This window comes from Ambystoma mexicanum, chromosome 14 (genome assembly GCF_040938575.1).
Source record: "Ambystoma mexicanum isolate Mex_15411 chromosome 14, UKY_AmexF1_1, whole genome shotgun sequence".
In the NCBI taxonomy this organism is placed as follows: domain Eukaryota; kingdom Metazoa; phylum Chordata; class Amphibia; order Caudata; family Ambystomatidae; genus Ambystoma; species Ambystoma mexicanum.
In genome coordinates this window covers 419109272-419130590 of record NC_090940.1, presented here as the reverse complement: position 1 = coordinate 419130590, position 21319 = coordinate 419109272, and the positions used below count along the sequence as shown (strand labels likewise).

The window sequence follows — 21319 nt, the reverse complement described above, 5'->3', positions numbered from 1 at the left end:
GAGTATATGCATAGGTCCCTATTTAATAGACATTGGCAACATTGTGATATTTCGTCTGATTTTTGACTGCACTTGTTTGGATTTTTCAGAACTAAATGATATCAGTGACTACCAACAGGCTGATGCCTTCTTGAAGCAGGGACAATTACACCCATTGTTGTAAAAGGTAATGCTAGCTCTCAATAATGTTACTATTCTTTTAGGTATTACTTTTGATGTCCTAAATAAGTAACATGGAATATTCATTGTTGATATTTGTGTTGTTTTATAATATATGGTTTGCCATTATGTTATTTTATCTAGCATTTGTATAGCGCCTCCTGCCATAGTTTATAGCGACAAAGCGCTTTGCCTGCCAGAGAGGCAAAGTGGGAGTATGATAGAACATTCAGTAGTGGTTGGGAGAAGCAAAGTCAGGTAGCTAGTTGAGGTGAGGGATAGATAAGATGCTTAGAAAGGCATGAGAAGGAAAAGGTAGAGGTGCTATATGTGTACAATAAAACTAAATGTATCAAGGGACTCCTGTATTCTATGTGGTGCAGCACCAAGAGGAGAGATAGCTGGAGAGAAGGTGTTCTCTTCACAATGGGGGTATGTCTGAAAATTACTCACTACATGGTGAGCATGGGAATGACACAGATGGCAGAACCCTTACCCTTTCCTAAGCCCCCCAACAACATTTGTCATCTGAATTTGACAAGTTTGCAAGTTTCATGAACATGTTTTGGTTTCTTAATTTATGTCATGGTTATCAAATTTTTGTGCGAAATGTCATTCTGTATGTTTTCTGGTGTTTATTTTCTTTTGAAAATCTATTAAAACCTTTGAAGGACATACAAAGTAAGTGACTTTCTGCATGCAGACTCGCCCTCAAACTGATGGGGAAGAGGGACAAGCTGTAATACTGTTAAAGGTTTTATCAGGTAACAAAACTAGCCAGAAGAACTAACAAGGGACACAATGCTTGATGAGCAGCCATGAATCAGGAACCAAGATTCCCACATATTTTTAAGCTTTTGCAAATATATATTCCAAAATGCCTAGGGAAAAACACAATGTTTCTGATGGATCCTCTTGATCTCCCAAAACAAAAAGAATTCTTATTACATTAACTTAATGAAAGTGGTTTTGTATAGCGCACGTCTGCCACCATTGGTTACCTCACTACGCTTTTAGGATCATGAAACATCAAAGCAACAGTTGTGAATGTCATTTTAGTGAATCAGAGGGGGTACACAGGTTTTCCAGCCTCCTACACGATTCAACAATTCACCAAATACATTAGTATTGGCCCAAATGTTCCTTTCTAACCCTAGAGGCTTCCCTCACATTGCCAGGCTCTAGCTCCGCAACAAATTAAATCAGCTGCACAATTATGAAAACTGTTAAATCCATCTATTTATCCAATGGTCCTCTGCTTTTAACACATCCAGGAGCGATGTTCTGACACATTTATGCCATGCACGCAGCAAGTGTGTTGCCATGCAAATCTCCATAAGATCCCTAGGATCCCACGGAGACCTAATGCAGAAGAATCAATCTTTAGGGTTGCATTTAGGTCAAAGCGGTCATAGAGCATGTTCACAAACAGATATGCAACCTAAAGCCTGTTAATTCCAGACTGCAGAAAACAATGTGGAACGTACATTGAATCTTACCAGGAGCTTTACAGACTTACTGACATGCCAGTGAAAAGGAGCAGGTTGCTAATAAGCAAATAGGTGAACAACCAGACAACAGCCAAGAATTCATGCAGTAATGTATGCACCCAAAACATTATTTGGCTGGTAATTCATAACAACTAAGGATGTACTTTTAAATAAATAAGTCAGAACGAATAACCTCTGAAAATTAATATATGTTTGTTATAAAAAGAAATGAGACATCACTAACATGTGGAGTCTAGAATGCCAGAACTGCTGTGTGGAAAGCCTTGTGTTCCCGTAGAAGATTGATAAAACACAGCCTTCTTGTCTTCTCCATCTGTTCCATCTTTTGTAATTTCCGAAGATTGCAAATTGGTTGCACTAGAACGTGCAAATCTGGAAAAGAGCATCCCTCCAAGACCCTTACCAATGCTAGCAGCACCTGTATGGAAAACAAAAGTAAAAGCCACATATGAAGCTGAAGGAAAATGGACATTATGCAAATCAGGGTTACAATGAACAGAATGATTGACTGTAGTTAAAAATGGAACAAAGATATGGTTTCCTATGCAAGGGTTACAATATTAACTCGGGGAGGAATTCTAAGCTCACAACTGAATAACCCTTATAGATCGAGAACACCAATGTTGTGGTAAAATACCAATATAAGTAATCTGCAAAAGTTCACAATGTGTGATAAGAATGTGCTTGTTTTACTGTCATCTTGTTGAAAAGCTACAGGAAATCTATACCGGGCCTTACAATGGAAATAAAGACCTTGTCTACAATAGGCAATATATTGATGTGACAATTACACAAGACGGAAGTAACGTCTGTCATGAAGTAGGGAGGAAGAGAACATTTGGACAACAATGATTGCATACCAAGCAGTTTTCTTCCGATATTCAGAAGCAACAAACAATGGCCCCATTTGATATTGTCTTTCAGTATGCACACAGGAAAAAGGGGGTTGTGCCCAAGGGTGCTAAAATTGACAATAAAATGGTATCTCCTAATCACCAAGTCCTTCCCTGGTGTGCACCCTGGCCTCAGAATCGTTTGGAAAGTTAGCTGGTATTTGTACGATGAGTCCTGCAAACCGATTTGCAAAATGAGAAATAAAGCATATTCACATTAAGGGCATACGTTAAAGGGACCTACCGTCAAGGGTCCAATCCCTAATTCTGCAATTTCAATCTTCTGGTGGTAAGTGATTACATCTTTCTAAGGTGGTCAGTGTGTTTTACTGGTAGAAATCGTATTCCACAGCCACCCAAAGTTATAAAAAACCTGGTCACCTTTTTGTTAACAGATGTTGCCATCATGGTGACCTGAGGACATGGTACTCTGGCTTCTCGTGATTCTGTGAGTTTCTGTTCCTGCTACAAGTACCCAAATGCTGAGAACGAGATTTCAGTTCACTACATGCATTTCTTCTGACTGCCATGTATTTTCTGTTTGGCTCAGGTTTGTGGTCCATACTGGAGCTTTCACACCAGGCATGCCCTGCCTAAACTTCATACTCCCTTACCATTCCACCAAAACAAAATGCATCCATTGCTCCCATACTGTTTCTCATTCTCTCACTACCCTTCTCTTACTCCCTTTGATCCTTTCTCAGTTGACCATCCAGTCATCTCTATCACCCGCCGCCTCCTATCACATACCTTTATTTCATCCCCACCCGTAAAAGGCTAGTACAACTTCATCTATGCCTTTTGCCTCACGCCCCCTGTGCCAACTCCATCCTTTCACTCACTCACACTACTCTCGTACTTGAACTCTGCAAAGAGAATCTGCAAACAAATCAACTTCCTCACTGACTGTTTTGAAACTCACAACTCTGGACTCGTGGGCATGGGCATAAGCGAAGCATGGATCATCCACATGGCACATCTATTCTGCTGTCCTTCACAGTGACTTTGCCACCTTTGTGCACTTCTCATGTACATTCAAATGAGTTACTGCCCTTTCCTTATGAACAAAAAAGTGAATCCCTATGATCCCTTTCCACCATCTGACGTTCTACCTCCCTGCTTTGAGTTCAGCATTACGCAACTCCTTCCACCCATTCCCATATTTCTCTCGACTTATCGTCCCCTGGCCTCTCTTGTAATCCAACATTGACCACCTCCATTACTCCATTCCCAGCAAAGCCCTCATAGTGTTGATGGGTGGCTTTAACCTTACTAAAATGTTAACGACCCACCAACTCTATCGTGACGCTACCCCCTCTCTAACATTTCTCTAACATTTCACTAACATCCCCTGTCAAAACTGTTCCATTTACTCCCACAAGTTTGCCTTTTTACCCCCCTCACTTCAGCATCTTATGTCGCTATAAACCCCTTCACATTTGACCACATCCTCATTCAAATCAGTGCTAAGTTTTCTCACCCCTCCCAACTGTTACGGCTCCAAACAAATTTAAACAAGAGTTTGTGGATGCCTACCTGGCTGAAGGCAGGTCCTTTACCCCATCTCTTGCTCATTCCCAGACCACAACTATTAAACATGCCTTCTAATGGATTCCTTTTTTCCAAGGTTTCCTCATCTATGATCTCTAACTCCCAGTGCAGCTGCTCTTCAGAAACGTTTCGGCTGCTTGGGGGAGAGTGTGGCTCTGCTAAATGCCTCTATGCTACGCGCACCAGACATGACATCCGGACCAGTCTATACAGAGCAACCGCCCCCATGACCCTAGTTCCCTTTTTCCAACCACTCGGCTCCCTTCAGGAACACTGCTTCATTGAAGTATTGTACGTTTTCGTGACATGTCATATCAGTTGAAAGCCTTAGGTGTTAAACACTGTTGACTGCGGGCATCAAATGCCCATCTCCAACCCCCACATGATTTGCCTGTATGGTCTAGGGGAGGAACACGACACGCAGGATTGCAGGTAGTGTCAATCGATGCACCCCAAGGCACTTCATGAATGGGCGGTAAAACTCTTTACATTTCTTTATAGGGATAAGGTGACAAACTGACTCGTTATAGGTTGCAGAGTGCCTAAAGAAAGAACGGTCACCGGTCTGCAACGAGAAAAAGAAGCAGTGCTGCAAGAGGTCTTGTTTGTTGAAAAGTCATCCTTCTTCGTCTTTGAAGAAGAGAAGTGACCACTCCAGTGAGGAACTGGCGTCACTGGTTCCTTTCCCCACCCAATCCTGAAGGAATGGGAGGACCTTTGGCTCATGATACTGAACATCTTTGCCAAGGCCCTGGCGGCTTTGGCCACTGGGGTTCATTGTGTTCAGACGAGCCGGCAGAGATGCCACAAAAGCCAACAACCATACGTCTTTCGGCGTGGCCACGGCTCCTATGGGTGAGAACCCACTGCAATAATGCACCAGTCTGTCTTCCTGGTCCAACGCCTCACTACATGCAGCTGTCTGCACCACTGAGATACCTCAAGAGTGTGCACTGCTCCCTATGGGCAGGTTTATGCCAGATATGGAAGGCCTTATAAATGAGGAGGGTGATCTACTCCCATTCGGGCTACAACCCTTGTAACACCAGAGAAGGTAGAGACTTCCCTGAGGAGTTTTATGGAGAAGGAGACTTGCTAGATCTTGCTACTGATTTGCAAGAGGCAATCATTTGACCTGCTCCCTGCAGCTACACTAGGTACCACGGTAGTTGACACCCTAGGGTTGTCAGCCTGTTCAAGATTCAAGGTGCAATATGAATTGACAGACATTCTTGATCAAGGTCAGTGGAGGGAGACCCTCTTACCCTTCAATCCGGCATTAGCGGCCTCAGTCGTCGTATTGTGGTTGAAACCGGCCTCTGTGCCGACTATGAACTGGTATTTGGCTAAGAAATACAGGGCGGCTCCATGTGACCCATTTTTCCTGTTTTCAAATGCCTCCCCAAGAGCCTGTTAAGGGTTTTTGCCCCTTCTATGCACACAGTGACAAAGGACAAGCTTCCTCTTGAAAACAAATTCACTGCCGTCCTGATAAGAGCTGATGCACTAGTGCTTTAAGAGAACGCGTGTCGATATCTACTGTGCACTCTTCCCCATGGGAAACCAGATTTCCCAGTTCAGAGAGGAATGGAATCTTACCACAACCGACGACTGGGCCTTACAGGTCGTTCACCAAAGATACTTTCTCACCTTGGCTCAATGTCCTTCAAACCAGTCTCCTAACAATCTGAACTTGCTTCCGGACTCCCTCCTTTTGGAAGAGGGTCCATCAGCTTCTACCAAAGGGCTCCACAGTTCTGGTGAACTGCTTGGAGCAAGCTAAGGCTTGATACACAAACCATTTTCTGGTTCCGAAGAAAGACAGGGCCTTACGTACCATATAGGATCCGCAGCGTCTGAACCTGTACCCGCGCAAGGACAGGTTCAAGATAGTTACATTAGCTCAGATCCTTCAAACCCTCGACTTGCAGGACTGGCTTGTTTCACTAGATCTCCAGGATGAGTAAAGATTGGGTAGAGCACTAGAATCCACAGATCACTGCGCTGAACAAGTGTGGAGAGTAGTTGGTCCTGCAGCCAGTGAGTGATTTTTTTAAGATGGTGCTCGTCCGTCTTGGTGAAGTTTATAGTAGATGATGGTGGAGAACCAAACTCAAACCAGGCGATGGCTCACAGATGTTACTATTATCTGTATGTACCAATGAGTTTATAAGTGTTGGATGCAGCGTTGTGTTGCTTGTTTCATTTAGCGTGCTTTAAATAAACACATGTGCCGACACATCACGTGTTTCGACCCAACGGGGGTCTTTTTCAAGGCGTGTGTTAGTGCTCTGTTTCAGAGACACATCTCAGATCTTCACATCTCAGCAAACGTGCCCAGAGACCTTGAATGATGGACCCAGAGAGCTAACCTACTGAAAAGGGCCTTGTTTCGACAACCCTGGCCACAACTGATTGTAGTAATGGATGCCTATCTTTGACTGTAAATTGCCTCTTCCCAGTCTCTCTCACTTTTTCTGTGCACCGGGCCCCAATAATACCCGTCTAATCATGGCCTTGAACCCTTTCCACACAAACCTAGTGCTAGTGTCCCCCCATCGTTAAACTCAAAGTATTCCTGAATGTGGATTTGAAGCGTCTTGGCTACCACCTTATCTTTCAACAGCAGGTCGTTACACATACAGCTCCCCGGGGCCACTGGGTCCACCCCTCTACACCCCTCTACAAACACCACGCAGACTACATTGTGGTTCGACCATAGTACCAGAGGGACGGTAACAGAGTCGACAAACCCCTTCAAGGCAGCATCAACCAGAACTAGGTCTATTCTGGAGTAAGAGTTATGGATTCAGGAGTAAAAAGTGAAGGGGGACTCCTCCACCTTCAACGTCAGGGCGTTGTCAACCTCCAAGCCTGCGTTAATGCTATGAAACTTCCTAGACTGAGACCTTAGCATGCTATACCCCCATCAGCTTTGGCCGCTTCCCATATTTATGCGGTCTAGAACCATATTAAAATTGCCCCCAATTATCAGCAGTCCCTCCACAAGCAGCTTCAATTGCACCTTGAAGTTGGCCCAAAACACAATCTGTCCCTCATTCAGTGCCACAATGCCTCAGGGCTGATGCGCGTTTTATAAATGCTAATAAATAAAGGACTGTAAACCTACACCACAGTGATTAGGCTACCCCTCAATAACCCCTTGACTGCAATCTACCTCCCCTCTAGGTCCTGCAACACATCGTGAACCCATTGTGAACAGCCAACCCGAGGGTAGACGCCACAACTATGGCCACCCCTCTTTTCCTATTGGTCGGGCTGAGGCCTGAAATACCTCTCCAATACACCTGGCCTTAAGCCCCGGAGAACCCCAATGGGTTTCCTGTACAAGAAGCCGGTCTAGGTTGACTCTCTTATATTCCTGGAGCACAAGAGACCGTTTCGTGGGGGAGTTCAAACACCAGACATTAAGAGACCCCACCACCAGGTCAAATTTCACCTTAGCCTGTAAAAAACAGAAGATTACCATTGATGGTCACACCTAGGCACCTGACATATCGATTGATTGATTGATATTTTATTTCTATTGCGCTCGTACACAAGTGTTTCACTTGTACGACAAGCAAAACATGTGTCCCTCACAGCGTAATCATCAAGCAGCGCAAGCTTTCGTACCCCAAGCCAACATCAAACTGTAAACACACCACCAATAGTTTGTCCCCCGCCCCCAGGCATCCAGTTCTGTCCATTTGCCATCACTAGCATAGGACCGAACCACCAGGAATAGCCCGCTCCACTGGGTCATACTCCAAGTTCAAACTCTGAAGACCCCACCGCCACCATAACGCCACTGCAGCCCTAGAGAGCCGCTCGCCTCCACGCCACCAGTCTTAAGCATCTCTATATTGGGCACCCCACCCCATAGTGCTCATACCCTACTTTGTATCAATCACAACAATATCTTGTTAACAACTAGCTAAATTCAAGAAACAGAACATGCACTGACAGGAGGTCAGAAATTCTTCTCCTCCCTAATTTTCTTGAACAACTAACCAGAAGCACAGCAAGGATAGTCCCCCGCCCGGGGATCCTACCCACAATTTGGTAGAAAAGGTTGAACCATCCAGCACTAGGCCAAAAGCCTATCTACTGCACCCCAACCAACTCACCCAATGGCCTACCAGGCCCATACCGTTCAGGATTCACTTTTTTTTTTTTTTTTAACTTCCTGGAGCCTGGAACTTTATGACGCCTGCCTCCTTTCACCCTTTGTCGTCTCAAGGCTGCTCCCCCAAAGGGTCCATCAGCTCTCCCACCAGCCTCTGAACGTCATCCTTGAAGACCAATTTAAATGCATGACCTTCATACTCAAATGAAAGGGAGAAAGGGAACTCCACCGGTATCATTCCCCCTTCTAGTTGAGCCACCGGTGAAGGGGGCACACATTTGTCACCTCACCAGTGTAAAGGCTGACAGATCTTGAAAGACGGCTATCTTAGAGTCCCCCAAAGAGACAGACCCCACTCTCCTGGCCTTGTCCAGAATACTTTTTCTCCTCATAATAATGAAAACGTTCCGGCACTGATCTCGGGCCCCTACCTTGTGTTATCTGATAAAATGAGATGCCTGGTTTGTTATCATTAGAGAATCATGAGAATCAGTACTCTTTTTTTACAGAACCATTACCCATTAGTACCCATTGTTAGAGAACCATTATTTAGTATTACCCCCTTAGGAATGATTGCATCATGTTTAGTTATCCATCATTGCACCCTGATTTAGCTATCCATTATACATTGCTGAAGTAGCATCATTATATTATCCACATATTAGACTGACACTTTTGTATGCATTAGCCATTTGCAATAGAATGACACTTGCACTGTCGTATTTGAAGCACCATAGAGACACGGTATATTTGCATCATGACATGTAGAGATGATGTTATGTATTATGCATCTATGTAGCGCTTAGGCTGAGAGAGAAGTATTGTTTGCACTAGAGAAAATGAATGAGGCCTGGAAATGACACACTGTCATACCTGAAAATGCCACGTAGAGTCATTTAGAATGACACATTGTTATGCTTTGTAGTTACACATTTAGAGATATGTTTGACACACATGTATGTATGTAGAGTGTGCACTTAGAATTTGCATTATGCTTTGAGTATAGTGCTTGGTATTGGTTGGGTGTGTTAGGCACTATATTCGAGAATAGAGAAAGTATTTGGCTGGCATTTGAATCCATTTTTGATGGAGACACAAAAGCGCCACTAGGTTCAGTACGGAGAGATTGTTATGAGTCAGTGAAAGAAGGAATTTGTAAACATTAGCAGGCAGAGACAGATAACACGAACCTTGTCCGAGTGGGGAAAGCGAAGGAAGATAATCAGCATGGCTGGTGTGCCGCAGAGACAGCAAAGGTTGGGGCCATGGAGGGAGCGACATGGGGAGATGGGAGAAGTGCTTTTTGTATGAGGAGGGATGGCCTATTCTCCGACAGAGAGAGGGATTTCGTGATGCCAACAGTGGAGTGAATGGAGGGAATTAGACAGTGTTTTACAGACACTGCACACGGAAGGCCAAGGCAGAGATATGATGTCCTATGTCAGATTGACACAGAACAGGTAGTGAGCAGAACACGAGACAGAATATAACACAGACTGGCAGGCACTGCCTGAATATAGAATGCTGACAGAGTAAAAGACATTCTTAGTAGAGAATGTTTAAAGTAACCATGGGAGTGAGTGCGTCATTGGAAAGTATAACCAGAAGCTGGAGGGGAGAGAGTGGCTGTAGTTCTTGGTAGTTGCTGTAGGAGAATGGGGTTAGATACAGATGGCGTCTGTTTGAGCTAGTGGCTGATGGAGTTTTGGATGATGGAGCTGCTTCCTGAGAATGAGGGAGAGATGTCTTGGTGCAGCAGAATCCGATGGCTTGGCAGAAGCAGTTCATATGACCAGATCTTGAGGGGCCTGCCACTGCTGACTGGCTGATTGCAGAGTTGTGCATTGAGGAGACCTGACTTGACAAAGACAGAGCTCGAGAGGAGAGAGATGCAAAATGGGAAGTATGGTTCAAGTATGGTCCATGGCCTAGACAAACTGATTGATTACAACCAGTGGGGGTGGCTTTGCTGATGGGTTTGGGAAGGACATGGCATCTGAAGGGGAGGTGCCCGAGCCTAATGAGTGGGGACGGAATAGTGTACCATGGAGGTTGGGGGGACGGGCATCCCTATCCACCCCCCTATAATTACCCCCATTTTTTTTTTGTAAAGTATTTTATTGGTTTTTTCAAGAAAGTGAGAAACATTACAAACTTACAAGTGTGGTAATAAAGTAACGATACAACAAAAAAAAAAGTAACGTGAGAACAACCAAAACAACAGCAGTCTACATGTAGCGTTAATTATGAGATGTTTGGTGGCAAGTAAAAATTATAGTTCCGATGTTACAGGAAGCGAGGGGAACAGATTCGGGTAATATAATTACCCCCATGATTAGAATGTGACACCATCTAGTTGCTGGACAGACACTCGCACAAAGAACATTGGGTTTGGGAAAGGGGAGATCAGACAGGGATTGTCTTAAGAGAGTGAGTGTGAAGCATGGTGTGGATTGGATTGGAGAGGTTTGATTCTGCATGAAGGAGAGTATTGTTGGATGTTTGACGCTTGCATTTAGACTGCATAAGAAACAGAGGCTTGCATCACAGGCTTGCATTAAGAGACCTGAAATGCTTACAGTTATTGCATGGTAGATTTGCACCAGAAGCATAAAAGGGTGCAAATTGGATATTGGCTAGAGTTTTAGCATTTTCTGCATTATGCTTTGCTGTGCATAAATAAATGTATTCACTGTTATAATTGAATTGATTCATGTGTTTTCTTTGTGTCTTAAATTTGTGTCCATAGGAGTAAGATAGGTGTATGTTGTTAGAAGTTAGTTAGGAGTAACACAATGCACACAGGCCTCTTGATACAGATGCAGGGTGGCGGGGGGGTATAGTGATCCACACCCCCCTAGGGGATTGCCTAAGATTGGCTAAAAATGGTGCATGGTTGCCCGGTGGGGCGGGGAGATGATGGTAGGGTTTTTGTTTTCCAAACTAACAACCTCCCCCACCCGCCCGATGTGCATTGTCAATAGTTGGCTCAGCCGTGGAGCCACCACCGAACAAAAGCTTAACCACCTCATAAATAACCTTTTTATTATCTCCGTTTCCTGCTCATTCTCCTGAATCCCAAAGAAACAGAGGTTATTCCGCCTTTTGCAGTCTTCAAAGTCATCCATCCTGAGTAATATTTCCGAGTCCCGCCTCTCAAGTTCGGGGAGCCACATGTCTATATTTACTTCCATCTTATCCCATGAGATTTTATTGTTGTCTAAGTTCCGTAGTCTGTCGTCTATTTTATCCACTCTGTATCCCAAAATGTCCTTACGCATCCCAAAGTCAGCACGTATGCCACGTATCTCCTCCAGCAGAGCTGCTAAATCCTTCTTGGTGGAAACTGGATCAAGAGCAGACTCTGCCATTGTTTCTGAGGACGTTACCTGGTCCAGCGCTGGGGTGGAAGATCTATCAAATTGAAATTTCTGCAGGGACATCTTCCAGTCCATCAGAGTGGAAAGGGAGTGGGATCCAGCTATTCATCCCCCACCGCCACCAACCTGTCTTTCCCACACGCAAGCACAACGGTACACGGAGGCGTCCGGGCCAGGAACAATCAGGGTAGGTTGCTCCGTGGTCAGGTCAGCAGGGCTCAGTTTCCCTCTCTCTGGGCAATGAAGGCCAAAGAGTTTGTTGATCAATAACAGCCTGGGCCAGAGTTGAGAGAAGCACACCAGGGTGGGGCACTCCTCCAAGACACCTGGACAGCATACCCCGTCCTCTGCTGCACCCACCAAGACGAACAGCACCCCTCACGGCACAACAGGGTCACGGCCACCACTTCTCCAGCTCCACTAGGCAACAGGGCGACACTGGGTTTGGGGGGGGGGGGGCTCTGCCTCCGTCACCTCAGCCCTACCCCTGTATGACTTCACTGTCTGCAGGGCTCCCGTGTCCTCATGGGGCCTGCTACTCCAGGAGACCCGGGCCCGAGCCTGCACAATACCTGTCATTTGCAGTCAGTCTCAGGGGTTCACACAACAGTGGGGGGGGGGGGGGGGGTCCTCCTCCACGACTCCCCCATGAGGGCACCTGCTCACAGGGGTTCAAGCGGTGCCAGGCCACTGCAGACACCAGCCAGTTAGGGCCTGGATGTTGCCACACCATCTATTAAGGTTTAATGGTCCACCACTGGCCCCAGAGGGGCTTCCCAGGGGCAGGGCTCCTATACTACTGCTGGAGCGTCCCGGCCCGCCTTTCAGGGGGCTGATCCCTGTCCCTGATACTCACCGGGGTCACGTGCAGCTCCAAGGCCTGCCTGTGCTCCCACGTTGAAGGTGGAAATCAGCCCACCTCTCTCCCCACCAGGAGGACTCCAATGGCAGCTCCAGGCAAGGGAAATCAACACTGGGAGAGGGCCGGGCTCCCCACTGTGGCCGCTCCCATGCCTCCTTAACGTGTCTACAGGCCTTATGGTACCGGCTCACTCCGCCGGCGCTATGACCCACAATAGAGCTCCTGCTCTACTCTGGGGACCCGCCTGCTCCTTGGAACGTGCAGGTAGGGGACCATAACGTCAGGACTGCAGTCTTGTAGTTCCCTGCTGCCCCTCAGCACCTCCTCTGTATGCAGAGGCCCCAAGGCACCGAAAAGGATCTGTGGGCTACTCATGACGCAGGAGCACCCAAAGCGCCAGCACCTTCACTTGCCCAGCTGAAGCTCGTCACACCGTGAACAGGGCCGCTCTCTCCGAGGCGAACCTCTGACTAAGGAGCACATTGACATCTGACTCCAAAACTACCCCACAGCACTCCTCACTACTTCAGTGCACATATGCGCTACGATCAGCCTTGAATGGGGGCACAGACCTCCAAGGACCCACTGGCTGCAGAGCTTAGCTTTCAGGCGCCTGCCATGTACACGCCCCCAGGTGGCCTCTCTGCCATGTGGCATTTTGCTTTTAAAAGAAGAGCAGCACCCCCTCATTCTTTGATTCACCTTTGGGCCATCAAGAGAAGGATACACTTTTGGATCTCCATTGGAAGAGCAGTCCATTCCACAGTGCTTTGCCTTTGAGGTGAAGATTGAAGAGCTGTCCCCTAACCATCCCTTGGGGACAATGGGTTTGGCTGCTACTGAACCAAGACATCTGTCTCCACTGGAGCCAGGCTCCTACTCATTGGACGTGAAGTATACCCTCTAGGTGTCAGCCAATCTCCCTGGAATGGGAGTGCATCAAAGGACTTGCCTTTTGGCCCCTTAGATGACGTCCAAGTTGTTGCATGGGAACCACTGCAGTTATCCTTCACCTAGACGTTCCACTGCCTTCACACCTCTGTGCTCATAAAATGCCAAATCTCTGCCATTTCCACACCAGAGTTCCACCAAGGCTTCTAGCATTCCTAACTCGACGCTGCCGCCTAATAGGCACCTTCTTTTGTGGTTCTAGCTGGTGCAGGAAACCAACGCAGTATCAAGTCAGCGGAGCCCGCTCACCACTGAAGGCCAGTTGCTGTTTCTCTCACCAGAGGCAGGCACGCCTTCCAGTGCCACCACCCCAGCATTGCCCACCACCCTCAACGTCTTTGACCCTCAAGCCACTGCCAAACAGCACTGCATCATTGCCCCCACATGGCCGCCCTATGACTAGATACCCTCTCAGCACTGAGTGTGCTCGGACTCCTGGTTTGACACCTAAACACCTAGCTCAACCCTGTTGAGCCCCTGAAATAAGAATATTGTACCATGAAGAGGCCCTGTCCCCACTGGTCCACTCTACTGACCTTCAAGCCCCCTTTTTAAAGACATATACTTTGAACTTTAACAATATGCCACTTAAGTGTCTGAACACACCCCTGCTTATCTACTCAGAATGCCACTCTACAACAGCCATGGATGAATATTTGCGAGTGATTTTAGTTTGTCGATTGCATGTTTTTTAAATTAAAAGTCATGATTTCTTTAGACCCTAATATTGCTTTATTTTGGAACCAGTGTACTTAAGTTGCTGTTGCTACTATTATCAGCTCACATCCCTCCCAAAGATGAAGCTTGCCCTCGGCCTACGCTATCAAAAGAGGCAAAGGAGGTTTACCTTTCGGTGTATGCATGTTCACCATTATGATTGGGATCACTGCTGGTTTAGTGGTAGTGTGGGGCTGAGTAGGTAGTTTAGTCACTACTTATCCCTGTACTCCTGCAGAGCAGTAGCCTTTTCATCACAACTGTTCTCAACCCAACTGCATCTTACATATCTGATCATTCCTTGCCTGTCTCTTGCAACACAACATCGTCTGATCTTACCTTTCTATCAGGGTCTCCTAATCCTCCATTGCCGGAATTCCACTTTTCACCATTGATATCCCCTTCCACAGACATCTCTGCTCCTCCTTTGGGTTTTTCGATCACCTGTTAGTAGACTACACTTCAATCTTCTTTTCAACCCCTTCTCTTCCCCTCTTGCTTCCTCTGTACATATTTGATTGCTTCTCAGCAATCTGTCACTGAATGGCAGATGCACCCTTTATAATCTTCCCTTCTCCCACATTCAAACTCTGCATCGATGCTGGATAGGTCTTTGAAAAATTGCTCCCTCTTCAAATCTGACTGATAGTCTTTAAATCCGCACCTCCCAACCCCCACCCCACTTCTGGCTGAAACCATCTCTGGCTGCTTTCCTCCCCACAATCGGTGAAATTCACTACCTTGCATCAAAAACAATACTGGACTTCTTTACATTTGCCTTATGCACAGATCACCCCCTGACATTATCCTTTATAACCACCATTTCCCTTCATTTGTCTTGCTTTTCAGTACAGTTGAGGTTGGTTCTTTGCATGTTTCTCTGATGTGGAAAGTTTCAATTTCTCTCCCATCCTTTTGTCGTCATTTTGGTAATTCAGAATGCACAGCCAAATGAAGATAATTCAATCTTCATGAGTAAGGAACAATGATCTGTACCGATACACAAAATCCCTGCAGGTGTTCAAAGTTATTAGGAGGGTGCTGTCTTTATGACGACTTTCCTGTTTGAAGAAGATTTTTACCTAAATCTTAATCTTTTTTGACGATGTTCCATTATTTATCTGTAGCATTCACAAAATATTTGTCATAAGTTACAGAACTCCCCGTTTAGCCTTATAAAGCTACATTTTCATTTTAGCAAGTACTTTGAGGAATCACAGATATGCAAAGTTATATTTATTTATGACCAAACAAGAATATCTTTCATCTAGTCAGAAAGCACATTGAGCCTAGCGGTCGCCCCTGATATCTGTGCACAGCCGGTTGTGGTAGGTTCGAATCCCGGCAGGGTCAACTCAGCCTTTCATCCTTCCGAGGTCGATAAATTGAGTACCACTCTGTGGCATAATTTCTTCTGTTATTTCAGCGCTCTGAGACCTATGGGTGTGCAGCGCCATATAAGAAATACATTATTATTATCTGTAAATGTGCTACTCGAAGTAAGCACTTAAGCTTAGTTGAACTAGATTTGTTTAAGGGTTGCCAAACCACACACCAAAGCATATTATGATTAGGAGATCACAATAGCTTTACACATCGAGGTTTAAGGTGGTCACTTTAGTTGCCCTTTGATGTAAAAAATCTCAAGTACTTCAACACGTGCAGCTACCGCTAAAGAAGTCTTATACAAAACCAAACACAACTTGTTTTCTCCCCTTTATAAAAACTTAAACCTTTGTTTTCTTAATATTTATGGTTAACACATTTCTATTAGAATGATCAGTCGGTGTGTTGATTCAACTAGGCCAAATGCGTTTTGTAATGCAAGAACCACTTGTGAGAAACCGGAGGGTGTCTCACTAGAAATTCCCTAGGATCCTTTGTTCAGGTGGCCTGGGGAGGGCCATCGCGTTTGGATCCCAATCCTGGGGTGGACGAGCGAGGGAGGATAACCTGGGCAGGGGGTCCATCGGGACTGCGAGAGGAGACCCTAGGACGAGACGCAGTATTCCGCCCGTTCTGATACACCCCTACCCGACATCCCTTCATTGTCAGCAAAGTCCCATCATACACCAGTACCTTTCTGTAAATAAAAGGAGAAAACATCCAGGGAAATTAAAACTATCTCTACAAACACAAGAACCCAACCCAATACAAAACTCATCTTCACCCACCATCATACACTCATCCCCTTCATCCTGATAAAAACCCTCATGGGTTTTCCCTGATGCCTTGAAAAAAACGACAACTCCCACAATTCCTACTTCCACTCTAGAAATCCAATCCCTTTATTAGTAAACCCGAACACAGACAAGGAAGAGGAGACTCAGAGGCACGAAGATTACCCACAGGAACCAATGTACCATGGGTTCCTATGGGCAGTCTCCATTTTGTCCTGTTACTAAAATCAGGCAGAGTCAGGCAGGGCTAAACAACCATTCACACCTGACTCTTGTTAATCCTCCCAGGCAGTATACAAGGTGGAGCACACAAACACACGAGTTGGGGATGCTGGACAGGGCACAGAGGCGAGGAGGAGAGGACAACAGCTGGAGGAACCATGGAGGGGCTGGAAAGAGGAGGCCTGCCAGAGGAGGATGCCGTGTGGTGCGGGACTCGTGATTCCAGAGAGCCCAAACCAGGACAGCTGGGGTTTGGCAGCACCTAAGCCAGAGCTCCTGCCCTGGGGAAAGTACTAAACTCCAAGCCTTTGAGGGGCAGGTGGTGGGACCCTGACCTCAGAGACATCCCATTAACGTCCACAGCAGCTCCCAAAACGGAAGAGGGCTAATAAGGGGAGCTGACGAATTAGTAGCAAAATGTGAGTGAAGCATTGTGGGACTTTAAGTCCAAAGAATCTTTTTTGGGATAAAAGTGAGCAAGGCAAAGCACGAGAAGGTGCTCTTCTTCCGGGGCAGTAGCGAAGCAGGTGGAGCAGGACGAGAATCAGAATTATGGAGTGGAGAGACCTTGGGCGTCCCGGAGAACAATCGTTACCCCCAAAAAATCTTGAAGGCTGCACAAGAGACCCGACGAAAGAGAACCGTGAATCCGGCATTGTGTGGGAAAGACACCAGCAGACCTCGCGGGTGAGAGACCGAGTTGGGGACAGAAGCAAGCACAAAAACCAGCACAGCTAGTGAGTTAAAAAAAGCTGTGAAAGGCCGGTCTGTGTGGAAGATGATGTTTACAAGCGGCAACAGTGTATCACGAGAATGAAGGTTGCGCATTTACGGAGAAGACGTGAGCAAAAGTAAAACGTGATTGCCTTGACCATACACAACGTGAGCGTACGTAACATAGAATTAAATGGCCATCCATTTTCGTCATGAGCAATTAGCACATTTAGTTCAAGTAATCGATCCACATTATGTACACTATATTTCATCATCATCATCAGTAACTTTATTCGGCCAAAAGGCCATCAAAGTGCATCCTAACAAATACATTAACTAAGCATACAAAATCAGATTTAATCAAAACATCAAAAACAGAGAAAAAAGCAAATGAAACTTAACCGACCCAAGTCAGTATTGCACCCAATCAAAGGATTCACTATCATTTGACCCCCCTTTTTTTTTTTTAGCCTAAAGGGATTAAATTCAGGCCAGTTAGAGGGGTGTTAACTGTAAAGTGTCCAAAGCGACCATCGGCAGTTTGTAGGGGTCAGTAGCTGGATGCGATTCCACCCTGTGTCACCCCATCAACCCACCCAGTTCTTTCCAGTATCCCCTTCGTCACTAAGCTATCCCAGAGGACTAACTTCACAGTATCTTCGGAGTGCAAGCCCTTGCCTCGGATTCTGGAGCATCCCACCATAGATTCTCTGGAGACAAACGTAGAGCCTCTCACAGATCGCAACCAGTGCAAGCACTTTTTCCATAAAGCGTCTCTTGGTTCCCGCTTGGACTCTGACGGTTTTGGTACCCTGTGCAAGTAGATTGTGACAGGACCGGACCCGCCCTTAGAATGTGACCCTGATATGTTCCCTATATGATGCCACATATATTGGCCTGGGGCGTTTGGACCTTGGCCTGGTGAAGGACAATTTGGATCTTGCTTCACAGCTGAAGAGGGCAGAGGCTTGGCGAGGGGTGTGGTGGTTCCGGACCAGGGCTTATTTCTGGTAACCATAGTAGCTGGAGTAGAGGACAATCTGTTATTAGCCCTACTTTGAGGGGGAGCATGCACATTTGAATGTGGATTCACAGGATCCTGAGCCTTAGGATGCCCCGGGAGTGGGTTTGTCGGGCCTTTAGCCATTTGGGGAGGAGTAACAAGGTCCTCCTGAGTCCTTTTACCTCTATCCCCCTGGTTATTTACTAAAACCAGGAGTAAATTCTTAATAGCCAACAGTTCAGCCAGCACCTCAGTGAGCGAGTGCCAGATTGCACTTGCACCTCCCTGTGGAGCAGATGTCATCAGTTGGCCGGTCGGGACTAGGCTCTACTGCCCGGCATGAAAGGTTATGAGCTCTGAGTGAAGATGGACACAAAAAAGAGTTTCCCCCAGGACTAATAGAGGGGAACTGCTCCCTCCAAATACAACTTAAAGAGCCTAGGGCCCCACTAAACATGAGAGCAGAATTAGCAGCACCAGTGGCACAAACCTATATTTTGTTTCAGACGTTCCAAAATGCTTGAGTAACAAGGGTATCTCCCGAGAATGTTGTCAAAATTAATTTAGAATACCTACGGGCAACAAACCTTTACTTAAACTTGAGAATATCTAAGCTGATCCCAAAATATGGTGGCCATTGTGGAGAGAGAGTAAGGACACCAGTGGTTGCCATAGTAATTCATACTAACAAAATGAAGTCGACTTCCCGACTATGTAAGAACGTGGGACGTAATGGACGTGAGGGGCACAGGACTTTGCAGGTAAGCCCTAGGGGTGAAACAGACCCCCCTCCCAGTTTAATCTAGGACAAGCTGATGCGTCCTTGGATATGTAAAAAGAGAGCGCTTCAATGTAGTATTTGCCCCGTGCACAATATACGCGTTCTAAAACTTGGATGATAAGTTCATTTCCATTTCTCCACGATTACGCGCATTAATAATGTAAATTGAGGGCCATTGCTAGTTGAATGGTGCAACTGTTATTCGAAGCACAAAACATTATGGTTACTAGACTTGGAAACCCAAGCATTTTGAGAAAGAGCGTTCTGTTTATGCTCCCATGATCGCGCACATGGTTAAGCGATTTTGGGTCCTTTGTAAGTAGATAAGTACAGCGGACACCTAATATGTACCGAAGGGGAAACCACAAATATAAAGCACAATGGACTAGGAAATTGAAATAAAGGGCTGGTGGTTCACAACAGTAATACATTATACCAAGCTAACATTTCAAACTAACACTAAAGATGGCTACAGTTACACCTAGGAGGGATTCAAGTCATTACTCAGCAACTTCAATATCAAGACTACAGGATATTCTGTGTCTGAATTTGGATAAGAGGTGGAAACCCACCAATGAGACCTCTTAGCAATATACCTTGTGTTCAGATGATTGCAAATGGAAATACATTATGACTATAGTTAAAGTCCAAGCAATTACGACAAGCATGTTTACTGTTAATAAAATGATCTTTGATCATCAAACATGTTAGCAATATGTATTTTCTCATATTCACTCATTCTTATATATTTTTTCCTTATGTGTTTATTTTGATAACCCTAACTACCCTACCTTGACCCCCCCGCATCTCTGTGTTTTTATATACAATTGTGAACTATTGCAACCTTTCATCATTCATCACATGGCATGTCTAATTGATATGGTTTGTTACTTAATTTACTTATGGTTTTAAAATATTGACCAATTTACATATTGAAATGAAAACACTTGGTATTATTTATTTTTGAACTGTTTATAAAAAATCTGTTTTACATTTTGCCCTGATTTGATAAAAGGCAGAGGTTGTCCGAAACACACGTTATCACAGAGGGCTAACTGAATCACATGATTACTACTGAAATAAAATTTTGATGAGGTTTCAACCATATCTCAGCATCGAAGAGCTTTGAGTTGCGTGTACACGTGTGAAGCAATACTATACTAAAATTTGATTAAGCCGCCAAAGTATTGCTGAACTGGGAATCGAAAAAAGTGAGACATGGTGTGACAACAGAGTGGTCAGGCATAGCGAAAGTGCCCAATCGAAGGTCTCTGTTTAAATGTGCATAGTGGTGCAAGCGGAAAAGTGAAAAGCCAAGAAACTCATGAATGACAAATATATCTGACATCAGTGGGAAAATGAATACGAAAAATGAAATGTAATCGAAATGGTCATGCTGAGGTATTCGTAAAAAACCTTGCACATTCGAAAGTCTTAGATGAGAAAAGCGAGCTGTAAGCAATTGCCGACCGAGGGAGACGTGTAGCGAACTGTGAGCAATTGTGATTTGGAAGGTCCAAGTCCGACATAGGGAGCCCTATGTGAACTGTAAAGCCTAACGTTTGTGGACTATGAATCCTGGAGGAAAGGAACTTTAGTTTTGTTGAATGAACCCAAGGCATCCTGCGAATAAGAAACTGTGTGTGAACAAAAGACTTTGTGCGACCAAGAGACTTTTTTTCATGGAAGGCCTTGGTCCACTTCCTGAGCTGCATCCTTGTGGCTAAAGCCAGAGTGTGTTCTAAGACCCAAGTGTGCCACCTTATCCCGTGCTAAAAACATGGGGAAGGGAGTTTTGCTCAGTTACCTTGACATATTGTTTTGAACACTGCTTGTTCCTTTACATATAATAATAATTATAATTGGTTATTTATAACGCGCTTAATACCCAGAGGTTTCTATGCGCAGACCCAGGGATCGAACCTGTGTTGATCCACGTCATCTTGCTTCCAAGGCAAGCATGTTGCCCCTGAGCTATCCTCCCGAGACAATACATCTTTCCCTATTCACATTTATTGTAGTAGAGTAAGGGCAGGCAATAGGCTTTTTAGTTTAGGCCATTTTGTTTGGACTGAAATGACTAGGACTGTGTTTTTTTACTTTGAGGGTTGAGAGTACTCCCATCTTTAGCTATAAGGCAAGTTAGGAGTTTTCAACCCCCCCCCCCTTTCAAGTTACAATTAAGATTATTTTTAAAAAACCTTTATTTTATACTATCGAGCATAACATGTCATGAGAACATTGAACAGGTATTCCAACGAGACTT

At 45.3% G+C, this 21319-nt stretch overlaps 1 protein-coding gene across 4 annotated transcripts in view; it reads right to left on the bottom strand.

Moving 5' to 3' along the window:
- The window catches only part of DDHD1 (DDHD domain containing 1), a 1509354-nt gene that overhangs the window by 40380 nt on the left and 1447655 nt on the right, over positions 1–21319 (bottom strand). For all 4 annotated transcript variants that reach the window (XM_069637585.1, XM_069637586.1, XM_069637589.1 and 1 more), the window contains one exon: positions 1894–2088. In XM_069637585.1, the coding sequence (XP_069493686.1) occupies positions 1894–2088 (195 nt within the window). The remainder of the gene's footprint in view (positions 1–1893; positions 2089–21319) is intronic.